At 39.8% G+C, this 12,301-nt stretch overlaps 1 protein-coding gene across 1 annotated transcript; it reads right to left on the bottom strand.

The window, feature by feature from the left end:
- Positions 1 to 835: 835 nt before the first annotated feature.
- Positions 836 to 10,691, bottom strand: LOC123983542 (BTB/POZ domain-containing protein KCTD2). Its single transcript, XM_046069797.1, has 6 exons — positions 10,677 to 10,691; positions 9,413 to 9,521; positions 8,280 to 8,371; positions 8,009 to 8,104; positions 7,141 to 7,266; positions 836 to 6,118 (listed from the first exon to the last, which is right to left on the bottom strand). Exons 1-6 carry the CDS (start codon positions 10,689 to 10,691, stop codon positions 6,089 to 6,091), a joined length of 468 nt encoding a protein of 155 aa, XP_045925753.1. The 3' UTR covers positions 836 to 6,088.
- Positions 10,692 to 12,301: the final 1,610 nt, after the last annotated feature.

Raw genomic sequence — 12,301 nt, 5'->3', positions numbered from 1 at the left:
AATTATATATTTTAAAAAGGGCAATAATTTAGTCATGAAAAAGAACAAAGAAGGAGTATCAATAAGTGTGTATCAATAAGATCCTAATGATACCCATCCCAAAAAGATATAGGTGACTTCCAGTTAAGAGACCGTCTCTCTCGGGAGGAGGAGGAGGAGGAGGAGGAGGAGGAGGAGGAGGAGGAGGAGGAGGAGGAGATTGTCACACGATTTTCGATGTACAAGAATATTTGTTGGTTTGCATCTCTAAAACTCTGTGTTCTTGTTCTGATTCATTTACTTTATTATTTATAAAGATTAAACATGACAGTTAACTTTATTTGTGTTGTCATTTGATAACCTCAATCTGTAGACACAAGTAGGGAAGTGCTCTCCTGAATATATTTCTCGGCCCTGACATGAAAATTTGACAATGAATCCCGGCAGTGGTACTTTTTATCTTCTATTTTGTAGTACATTTGTTTTGAATTGGTCTTTTCCAAAAGCTAAACTTTTTCTTTTTTTCTTTTTTTTTATTTTTTAAATAGGCTGCTATAAATGTCTGTCTCATCTACATTTCCTCGTTTTAAAATCTGGCCCATGTAAATTTGAGAGTTTACCACCTTATTATTTATGTACAGTACAGTATGTGCCCTTTGACATCCATGGTTTTACTCGTCACTACATGGTAAGCAATGAAAATATATGCAAACAGGAAACTACTAAAATATTCATGGCAAGAACAGGTTTTTAAAGAGGCTAAAACTTTCTGTCATTATGTTCTTGATTGAAGCATGTTCATCCTGTTTAATTAAATCCACAGTAAACAGAAACAACAAACAGGCAGCGAGCCACCTTTTAAAACACAGACACATTTTATGATTTAAAAACCAGACAGGGTTGTGTTAAAATTGTTACATGTAAAGAAACAACGTTGGTAGACAAAATTCAAAAAATATAAAACAAATGAAAAGTGAAACAAGCAAATCGAACAAAATGTTTTGTCAGCTTCCAAACATTTCTCCACGGTCTCCATTGACAATATTCCCATTTGACATCAATACTGTTGATAAATGAATACGAAGCATTAATAGGTGACATTTTCAATACGTCTAAATGAGTGTACAGGTGTGCGTGTTCACAAACGCATGCAGGTGTTCACAGATTAACTGGCAAAATGATTCATGAATTTAAAAAAAAAAAAAAATCTCTCTTTTGTGTGTAGACCTGCGGGTATATGCTTTACAAACCAAGGTTGCGTGTGTGTGTGGAGTGAGGGGGTTCTGCAATCTGATTGGTTGGTTAATCTGTGTTCAAAGCTAGCTACTTTTTTTTTTTTTTTTTTTTTTTTTTTAAATCTACTGTTTGGTTAAATTGACATGACAAAGATACAAAAACAACAAAGCAACAGAACATGTGAGTAGAGAAAGTGTCTAGTTGTAGACCAACTTGTCCACACAGGACACACCTACACCTACATACCACAGAGCCATGCCTTCCCCTCGGCTCCCCCCCCACCCTCACCCCACCATGCATAACATATACTTTGCACTAACACAGAGGTCAGACAAAATCCTGTACACAACACCGTAATCTCTAGAACAATGCATGCTCTCATGTTTTCACGTGCCCAAACAACAGAGATATATATTTTTGCAGATTTGTTATCTGGTGACTAACTAGCGTAGGCGAAAAGAAAAACAGGCGCTTGATTCAAATGTTAAGATAATCACACTGCGAAGTTCAGCTAGGTCAGTGGTTCCCGAGCTTTTAGTCTGTGTCTCAGGTTGCATGTGTACCTGCGACACCCACTCCCATTTCTCAAAAGTAAATCCGGTCATTCACAACAAACAAGGTTAAGAGTCTGCAGGGTTAGCAGATATAATTTTAACTTTGTCAGTGGTGTGTTAGCATGTTCAGATTTTATTTATCAGTCCTTAGCACAAAATCCAGCTGAGGCCCATGAGAATATCATTTGTTTTGCAGGTATTTGGTCATAAACCTGTACAAACCTTCATAGCACACAATAGTTGTTGAGATATTTCAGTCTGGACTTAAGCGGTAAACCGACAGACATTCCTAAAGCCACGCTGCCTACTGTGAGGCTCCTGTGAGGGGACAGCTGTGCTTTGAGCTAAATGCTAACATGCAGATGTGTAGTAGGTATAATTTTTACCATGTTCACTATTCTTATTTGGCCACTTAGCACTAAAAGCAAAGTGCGGCTGAGACTGATGGGGAAGTCTCTAGTTTTGCAAATATATTTCATTTTTTATTTAAAATTTTAATTTTGACCTCATGGTGGCGCTACATGAAAAGTCAGAGGATCTCCAAAGTCATTAGAGCTCATCCTCAGGAGAACATGAATGTCTGAACAAAATTTCATGGCAATTGTTGTCGAGATATTTCAGTTTGGAGCAAAGTGATGGACCGACTGACGCCGCCATCCTAGCGTGGCTATTAAAAAGATACTATTAGAGGAAAGACAGAAAAACATGCAGATATCTCTAGCAGAAATATGTCGGTGTAACATATAGAAGGTTTTGTCTCGCTTTCCTATCTTGTGGAAACTATTTTGTGACTCACTCTCCGATTAGGAACCACTGAACTGTGCAGCCAAGATGAAACTGGGTTCACAGAGGTGACAGGTACCGCAAGTGCTTTAAAGGTTGATCGTCTAAAAAATAATCATTAGAGACGGTTTCAGCACGCAACTCAAGAGAAAATTAGAAGCTAAATGATGGCGAGTTTGTAGTCAAATCGGTTTCCGATGAGAAGAGCACTGCTGGAGTTTTACTAAGATATAAGCAGAGGAAGGAAACTGGTCTTCCTGCTTCCCTCCCATTTGGTAGTGCTGTAAACACAGTGCCAACCACCACCGGTGTTTACAGCAGATTCGGACACAATTTTGAACCTCCAGGAGTGTAAGGGATTGTGGGTGGATTTAGCTCAAAAGCAATGGCACTAAGAAAGCAGCTGGTAATTATTTTCAGTTTGTCGGTATGTATCATAACATTTAAAATAACACAGGGGATAGTGGATTTGTTTGGCTTGCCCCTCACTGAAACACCACAATTTGAAAAACAAGCTAAAGACCGCATTATTCGTTATACCTCAGGTCAGTGCCTCCTGGCTTTTTAAAGGTATGAGAGGCACCTTATGATAAGAGGGAAGAACAACTGTGCACAACACAGGTCAAAGGCACAACACTGGACACAGACGAAGGGGAAACGACACTCAAGGTGCTTTGCAAAGGCCCAGAGAACAACAAGGGAGAAAACGTTCCCCTCGGTGAAATGTTTTGGGCATTTTTAGCAGCACGCAGTCTGCTCACGACTCAGAGTAGCAGAATAAAACTGCACAACACACAGTCGAGAGGGAAGAAAAAAACCCAACAACAATGAAGGAGTCACATCAATGATTGAGCTCTGTGGCCCCACTGAACACGTTCATGGATCATGACAACAACAAGGTAGCCTTTTTTTCTCCTCGCATTCTTTTAGTTCATGCTTGATATAACATAACTGCATCAAATATGTCCTTTGTACAAAGAATTGTGTATCAAAGTGATCAATGCCAGCTTTTAGGGCCAGTGATTAAAATGAGTTCAGTCTGCACAACAACCAGATGTTTCAATTCTCCATCCGATATGTGGAAACCTGCTCCAATTTTGCATTAAGTTGCTCATATACCTGGGCTGCATTTACACCAGTTAACAACATTATATTCACATTTGTCAACATTGTACTCTTTTAGGGTGTAGTGGTGAAACTACGGTTGTGTGCTGTGTTTTAAGTTTTTTACCAAGCAAACATGGCAAAAAAACAAATGTTACTTCTTTGTTAAATATAATTGTAAGTTGAATATCTTCAAGGATTTTGACTGTTGCCGTCATGACATGTTGTCACCACGGGCTCTAGGAGCTTGCTTTTGGAATTAAACTATTTTTTTTTTTGACATTTTAAAGATTAAACAACATTGATTAATTGTAAAACAATCAATAGGTGCAGCACTGTGGTTTGGTGACTGCGAGGGCCGCAACTAACGATGATTGCCAATTGCTTTCTCAAGTAACCAATAGTTTAGTCTACAAAACATCACATTTTCCCAGAGTCCATGGAAACATCTGCAAATCTCTTGTTTTATAAGATCCAGAACCAAAGATAATAAAACAAAAAAGCAAAAAACACTTGAAAGCTTGAAAGCAAACACAGTTGCAGATACATTTTCTGTTAACTGACTAATAGGTTGCAGCCCTGCAGTTTTCAAAATAGAAGCCAATTCAGTTTTACCTGCAAAAAATGTCATTAAACTATCTTGCACATCACTTATGAAACATTTCAAAACACATACGAGTATATTTAGCCTGATAATTATTGTGTGTGCAGCGTGGGTCTGAACCAGGCTCGTATATCTGCTGCTCCTATGTTGTTACAAGGCATTAAAACGGCGCTATCACATAGCAACTTAATGTCAAGCTGGTACCTATCTGCTGGAAATGAAATGTCACATAACATCTGAAATGCAGGCTTCACTACGAAGCTCAGAAAACTGAAGACACAGCATCTGGCAGGTTCACTTACAGTATATAAATTTTTGTGATAATGTAGGCTCAGGAGGAGTACAATTCAGCTCGCGCCACAGTTGCTACAAGTGCTGCAGAACGTAAGACAACACAGTCATTTGAGTTGAGGACTGGCGACAGAGGCAGCTGCGAAGTGAATGAATATTGGCGTGAGAGTAGCACAAGGCTGGGGTGAGAGCAGTGCTTCAGGGTTTTGAGGCAGCATACGAATTTGCCACAGTCCACTCGAGCCACGCCACGCTTGTGTGGACAAATGGCAATGACAGTAGTTTTCCTTATCCCTAATTACAATTTTAAGATATGCAAGAGATCAAAGTAGGATATCATAAGAGAAAACGTATTTTGAGGAACACGTGCAGCTGAAAAACTTGTGATATTTCAGTCACGGACAGAAAGCAGAGGCACTGCATACACATTACTCACATCCATGTTACCAGGTGGGAGACCTTCAGCAAACTGGTTATGAAAAAACTATATTTTCTCCGTCATTTAAATAGACTCACCCTCCAGAATATGTAAATATATGACAGCTATGATACAGAAAACAATAATTACACCATTTGCATTCCATTTTTCATATAATTTCATCATGTAGCCTATATAGATTTATATAGATTCCTCACATGCCTTGACAAATTGTACACAGGTGTAGTTTAGTCTTTTTGAGTCATTTGTTTTGTTTTTGCGCTGCAATATCCCTAATTTTCTCCCTGGTAGGACAGACCGAGCTAAAAAAAACAACAAAAAACAAAAACAGGAGATTTTCCAGCGGCAGAAAGAGAAAGCGTCTGCTCGATGAACGTTTCTCACTCGTTTAAGGTGTTTCTAAAGACTCGAGAGTTGAGGAAATGCCGCACCCGGCTGGCTCAAAAAGAGCGATCGGACTCCGCTTCACGCTGCCTGCAACTTCTCCCTCCACCTGCTGGCTCGGCTTGTTGTGCCGCGAGCAGCCTCAGATATCAGCCGAGGAGTCTGGGGATGCAGAGAGGGAGGCGGCGGGCTCTCGGGTAAAGAGAGAGGCTCAGTCAGTGGAGTTTATTCCTTTATGTCCTTTGAGAGTCCTGAGGAGGGTTCTGCTAAGTCGACAGAGCCAAATGGATAAGAGAGAGGAAGTATCCTGTCCGTTTATAGCGTTGAAAATAACGATGAACATGATGATAATGAGTTACAGTAGCTCTGTGCTGGGAGTCCATCCTCTGACAATAATAAGGGGGCTACAATCAGCACCGTAGCCCGCACCGCAGTGACACTGACCATCAAAAAGCTGCAATGAGGAAAACCACTCACTTGTATTCCCCTTTAAACTCCCCATGAGGTGTTCCACAGCCCGCGATAAAGGAGAAGGGGGCCGTCGGGGAGCCCCCGCTGTGGAAAGGCACGCCAGAGGAGGAGGGGTGGCGTAGGTGATGGCAGAAAGGCGGAGGGGGTAAACTCATGGATTTTTGATGACAACTGGAGAAAATGTTTGTGTTATTGTTTTGTTTTTGTTGATTAAGTGTTATTTAGCTCAGGATCTGGGTCTCTTCACATCCGGGAGCCTCGCTCCTGGAGGATCTGCGAGAACAGAAGGGAAAATATAATCAGAGGAAAACCTCAAACTGAAACAGACTTATTTCTGTTTTCCCATTTTTATGAAGGTAATTAAAGAACAACGCTGGTGTGACCAAGTAATCGTTTCATTAATTGATTTTTTTACAGGAATGTCTTTTTGTCGGTGAGAAATTGTTCGTTTCAGCCTTACTTGTGATATTCTATATTTTTCTTATTGAACCAACAATGTGTTCGTTTGTGTCTCAATAAGTAGATTTCCTTTTCTTGTCAGCGACATTTTTTCAAAGACTTATTAAAAATGGCGCACAAACATATTAAAAAAAAAAAAAAAAAAAAGGAGGTGCAGTAATTTCCTAAAACAGCTGTTGACTAGTTTTTAACCAAAAGTTACTCAGACAGGAGTAAATTGATTATTTTCAGCGGTGGACTAATAGACATGTGGTGCTCTAGTTCAGTGGTTCTCAAACTTTTTCACATCAAGGACCCCTAAACTGACACATTTTATACCCCCATTTGATAAAAAAATTTTCCCAAGGTCCCTCATCTGGTTGCATTTTTGCTTTTTGCTTTTTTATGACAGAAAGTGTATGAAACCTATGACCAAAATAGTCATACATTCTGTCTTTGTGTTACTTACAGATAGAATTATAGTGAAAATCAACTGTTCCCCTTTTTGCTGGGGACCCTCTGAAACCCTCTCAAGGACCCCTGGGGGGCCCCGGTCTCCACTTTGAGAACCAATGCTCTAGTTCAGTGGTCCTTTTTAGCCTATGATCACTTAAAATAAAGCAATGTCTGCTTGCAAACTCTTGTCGCATTTTGCAAATATCAATGAAGATCGTTACATCTGATAATTCTAAAGAGTTGAAACTAACCAGTATTATAAAAGAAAAATAATTTTGTATATCAGGCTTTCAATACACAAACAATACTTGTAGGTGGTTGGTTTTGGTCTTCACGGTACTTGTAGACAAAAAGACAAATACAGAATAGCGGCACTTAAGTGACTCAGCAGATTTGCTCACCTTGGCCTTCTCGGTGGGCTCGATGACGATGCCGTTGGTGGAGTTGTTGAGTTCCCGGGAAACTACACATAGAAACTCGGCCTGGTCCTCGTTGCCGTAGTTGTAAGAGGAGCCGATACTTATAAGCTAAGGGCAGAGAGAATTTTCTTTAAGTTCTGTGAACTAAAATCTACATTGTGGGGCAATACTACTATTTCTAAAGTTTTCTCTTTCTTGGTTACAGCTTCTTAAATGTGATGATTTTCTGCTTTTCAGTCAGCCATAAAACCTTAAAACCACTTATACAATGACACAAAACTAGAAAAGCCACAAAAATGAAAAATAGAGGATGTCAACATTTCATACTAAAATATAATGCTGACAAATGTAATGAATGAATGAATGTTATAACTGTAAATGCAGCCTTGTTATATGAGTAACTTGATGCAAAGTCTGAGACATAGCTCCACATATCAGAAGGGGAACATTTAAAAACATTTAGTTGTTGCCCATCATGCAGACTGCAATGATGTTATATCAGCATGAAACAGTGAATTCACTGGCTCCGGCTTCTTTTGTGGTTAGTGTTAACAGTCTGATAATAAATTAAATGTGTTTTTGGTTTTGGACTGCTGGTTGCACAAAAGAAGCAATTTGAAGATATCATCTCCAGAGCCAAAAGGTAACATTGGATTGTTGTGACATTACATAATTTCACACAAAACAAAAGGCAGATAATTCAGGAATTAAAATTATCATTAGCAGCAGCCTTAAATATGTTCTGACACGCAATGCCAACTAGCAGTACTATTTTCAAACTGCAGTTTTGAAACAACTGAAGCATAAACTCAAACATGACGAGAGAAAAAAGACCCTGCATTTTCTGCACCTGCTCAAACTTCCAACCGTCCGACATGGTTGAGACCATCTGTGTGAGCTCCTCCTCTTGGCACTGTAGTACTCGATACACATGCTTCACAGGGCCCTGAGGGACATGACAATAGCAAACACACACAAAAGAACATCAATAATCTGCACACAAACACAAATAAAAAGATAATTTTGGTTATATTTGTACTAGAAGAAAGTCTGGAACACAGATTTAGCCGTCAATTCTATTCTCAGTCCTCTGACCTGCTCCCCTTGTTTTGTTTCTGTACCTGAGACGTCCGGTTTTCGTTATCTCGTATCCTCTCTTTAACCAGCCTCACCAGTGATGCGATGTTGTAGAACTCGGCTTCCTCAAGAACACCTGACGTGGAAAAATAGATCATTAGACCTCATTGTTTGAGCTCTACTAGGGCTGAACGATTTGGGGGAAAAAAATCTAAATCGCGATTTTTCTGCCAGATATTGCGATTACGATTCGATTTTGTTTTTTTAAAGTTTTGCTGAAGTTCAATATTCACTGCCAGTCTATTTTTGAGTGAAGCCACGTCAAGCAGCACAGAGCAGATGAACCAGGCAGGAAGTCAGACACAGAACGGCAGAGGATTCGGTCCATTTTCAAATTAAAACACCTTTTGCAGCCTCCCGATCGTACATCAACAGTAAACACAGTTAAAACAGTCCTAAAGCAGACACAATTTAACTACGTAGCCCACTTAACAATAGTAGAAGCACAAAAATCAAGGACAACTGAACAAATGAGCAAAATCTAAACAAGTCAGCAAAATCAGACAGGCAAAACGCTCTTATTCTGAAATGGTCCATGTGGATATGTAACGTTAGCCTGCAGAGAGCGGAGCGGGCTCACAGAGGGCTGGAGCTCACAAAATGACAAATTAACAACGTGCAGGCTAAACGCTCAGCTGCTGAAACACTTCAGTGTGAGTTGACGCCAAACAAAACCGCCGCCTGTTTCAGTTCGGCTGGCACCATAAACATGCTTCCCTCTAGTTTCGTTTGATGTTGTGGGTGATGGGGCAGTGGATAAGACACGAGCCTCTGGTGTGAGAGACCCGGGTTCGAATCCACTGTGACACATCCACCCATGTGTCCCTGAGCAAGACACTTAACCCCTCGTTGCTCGAGAGGCGTGCGACCTCTGACGTATATAGCATTTGTAAGTCGCTTTGGATAAAAGCTAAATGAGTAAATGTTGTAAATTGTACACGCCCCGGTCCCACTCGGATTGGTGAGTAGGAGTGTAACAGGAGGCGCATGGCGCTTGTGATTGGCTTGTACGTTCTTTCAAAACGCAATTTCGATTTGAAAACGATTAATCGTTCAGCCCTAATCTCTACACACTGCAAACCAGCAAAATCTAACAGCAGGGATCAAAACATTTTACCTTCCTCAGCCAGATTTTTATCCATGATCAGTTTTCCGTGCCGAAGGTAATTCAGGATGGGGCCGAAGTATGTGGGGTCCCTGTCGATCAGGTAGGCTCCTGTCTCGTCCTGTGGGAACACACCAAGAGTTGACAGCAGTGAGGAGGATTGGTTTGTCCTCAACTGTTGGACCGCGGTGACAAAATGTTGAGTTGGATAATATCCAAAAAAGAATGATGGACAAGAGAAGCAAAAGTTCGTTACCACCTTTTCAATATCAATAATTATCACGATAAGTATTAAATCGTTATTTCTTTCGAGTTTAAAGGTTGATTTTTGCTCCTGAGTGAAAGTTGAAGAAACCAGATGGTTAATTGTGGTTTAAACTTTTCTTTATGGTCACTTGAGGTAGAACATTCAAAACAATTATGATAAAATCTTCGTCAAATATGCACGAGTAAAAAAAGTCCTTTTTCCTCAACAAAATAAACATCTTAATAAAAAATTAAGTCCCAATTCATGCATGATTCAAGTGAATAAAATTAAACATTTATTGGATATTTATTATATTGTTATTGATTGTTATTGTCCAGCCCTACACAGGCCATTACAACCAGCTGAGGTTAGTTTAAGTTAGTAAGTTAACTTTTAGCTCAATGCGTGATGTGAGGACTTCAGAATGAGGGAACGTATCATGGTTTGTCTGTCTAACTTACTAAAAGCTTGTAGCCTGAAGCTCTCTGTGTTACCTACTCCCGTAAAAACACTACATGTTGTTCTGCTGCTGTATGCGTCGTGCGTCTGCAGACTCTATTTGCCCATTGCACATGATAACACGTTACACAGTTTAGTCTCCCAAACAACATATTTTGTTTGTTTAAACACCAGCAGTCATCAAACTAGTGCAAACTAGAAGTGCAGCAAACTCCTACGAGACTCATTTTAATATCATTTGTATTTATGTTAATTCTTTATTGGGTCCCTCATATGCTTTATAACTTTAACATCTTTAATCTGTTAATGCACATTTTATACGGTTTATATTTACTCATTCGGCAGATGCTTTTACACAAAGCAACTTACATTTAAAGAACAACATACTAAGCATCAACAAAGTAAGAGATCTATGAGTAACAATAGATCCTAGTAAGAGCTATTAGTGCGTACGGCATCAATGGGATAAATACCCAGAGGAAGTAGAAAGTAGTGTTGTAGTACTCGAGACCACTGTTTGATGGTCTTGGTCTCGTTCTTGGACTCGACCGCATTTGTAATCAGTCTTGCCTCGGTCTCGGACATTGAGGACTCTTTTATTTCAAGACCAGTCAAGACCATAACTTTGGGAATATCAAGTAATATAAATTTTTTTCCCAGGTCAAAAAAGGAAACCCAGTACAGCGCAGGCGTGTGCTTCAGTGAACTAAAATCTTACAATATGCTGCTTATTTAACTAATGTCTGCAGTCTGTAGATGATGATGAATCAAATTCATTACACCTGTTGATGGGGGCCCCATACCACACGAAAACCTTAGTAGTTAGGGGTCACCAAGTATTCTAGAGCAAAACTGCCAGCAAGTCAGACACACAACAGCCGACCATCATGAAACCAGACCCACACAATGCTGAACCAGAACCAAAGACGCCATCCTAAAATACAGGCTGCACCATCATCTCTAATTCTTATCAAAGAATCAACTTACTCTTTTATTAACAAATATCTCCTTTCCTCTTGCTCATGTTCACTGTGAATGTTGTAATCTGCGTCCAGTAAAGCAGCAGTCGTTCACTGTTGTTGGGGAATTTTGGGAATTTTTGGGAATTCCAGAGTAAAATAAATGCCATGTTTAATGTGAAAGGACTCAAAAGACTTCAAATTAAATAATAAACTCTATATTGATGTAAAAATGTATCTCTACAATAACTAATAACCAATTTCACCGCTCATGCCTAAGCACCAGTGTTAAGTGACAATTACATAAAATATGAAATTATTATACATTATTATAATAATAATGAAATGAAAGGGTGGGCTCTCAGCTAGCTAACAACAGATAGCTCATTTTAAGTAAAAGAAATGCTAATTATGAAACTCTGAAGGTAGGAAAGTTAAGTGTATTAAAGCAGCTGGATAGCTAACTACTGACATTAACCTGCAGCGTCTCCATAGCGTGTGGCGCACCGGACTGGAGCAGCCGCCGCTGCAGACGGACAAGACGTTCAACTAGCGTCAATGTTAGGAAAAGGTCCAGTCCATTTTAGGGGTGTCTGAAATCATATTTCAAGATTCTTAAAATATAAGGCATGAGTATTGTAATATTTACAATAACAGCTAAGAAAAACCTGAACTGTTGTTTTTGCCACTTTTGGTGGGGTCCAAGTCCAACCATGGACTGGACTTTATTAGCTCATCTGCTTATATTCAAAACTTTCTGCACATTCAGAATCTCTCCCACGTATCAGAGTTATCTGACAGGTAAAGAAAAAAAAGTCTTAATATTACAAGACTAACGTAATTAGCCTATTTAAAAAGAATTCATAATATTTTACTGCATGCCCTGTACTGCACTGATTCGCTGGAAGTATCCCCTCGACCGTCTGACAGACACAGAACTGGGGGAGATGAAAACAAAACTAACAAACACCAGCTGTGATCGGGCAGAAACCACAAAACCACACACTTCAGCACCTCTGATAAAGTCCCGCTTACATTCCCAACAGAGCAAGTCAGGGCTTCAGTTTTTAACGTTACATTTTTATAGTCTACTGAAAATATATGTGCGCTTTGGCACAAACTGTCTACGACTCGCAGCGCGAGGTGGGTCCACGTCACTCGCTGGTGCCGCATCAAGCGCTGGACGAAGTTGCTTTCAGGGCAAGTCCGACAGCAGAATATCCCTCTTGTAAATGT

Source organism: Micropterus dolomieu, linkage group LG14, assembly GCF_021292245.1.
Source record: "Micropterus dolomieu isolate WLL.071019.BEF.003 ecotype Adirondacks linkage group LG14, ASM2129224v1, whole genome shotgun sequence".
NCBI lineage: Eukaryota > Metazoa > Chordata > Actinopteri > Centrarchiformes > Centrarchidae > Micropterus > Micropterus dolomieu.
Note: the sequence above shows the minus strand (reverse complement) of the source record. Positions and strands in the feature narration are given on the sequence as shown.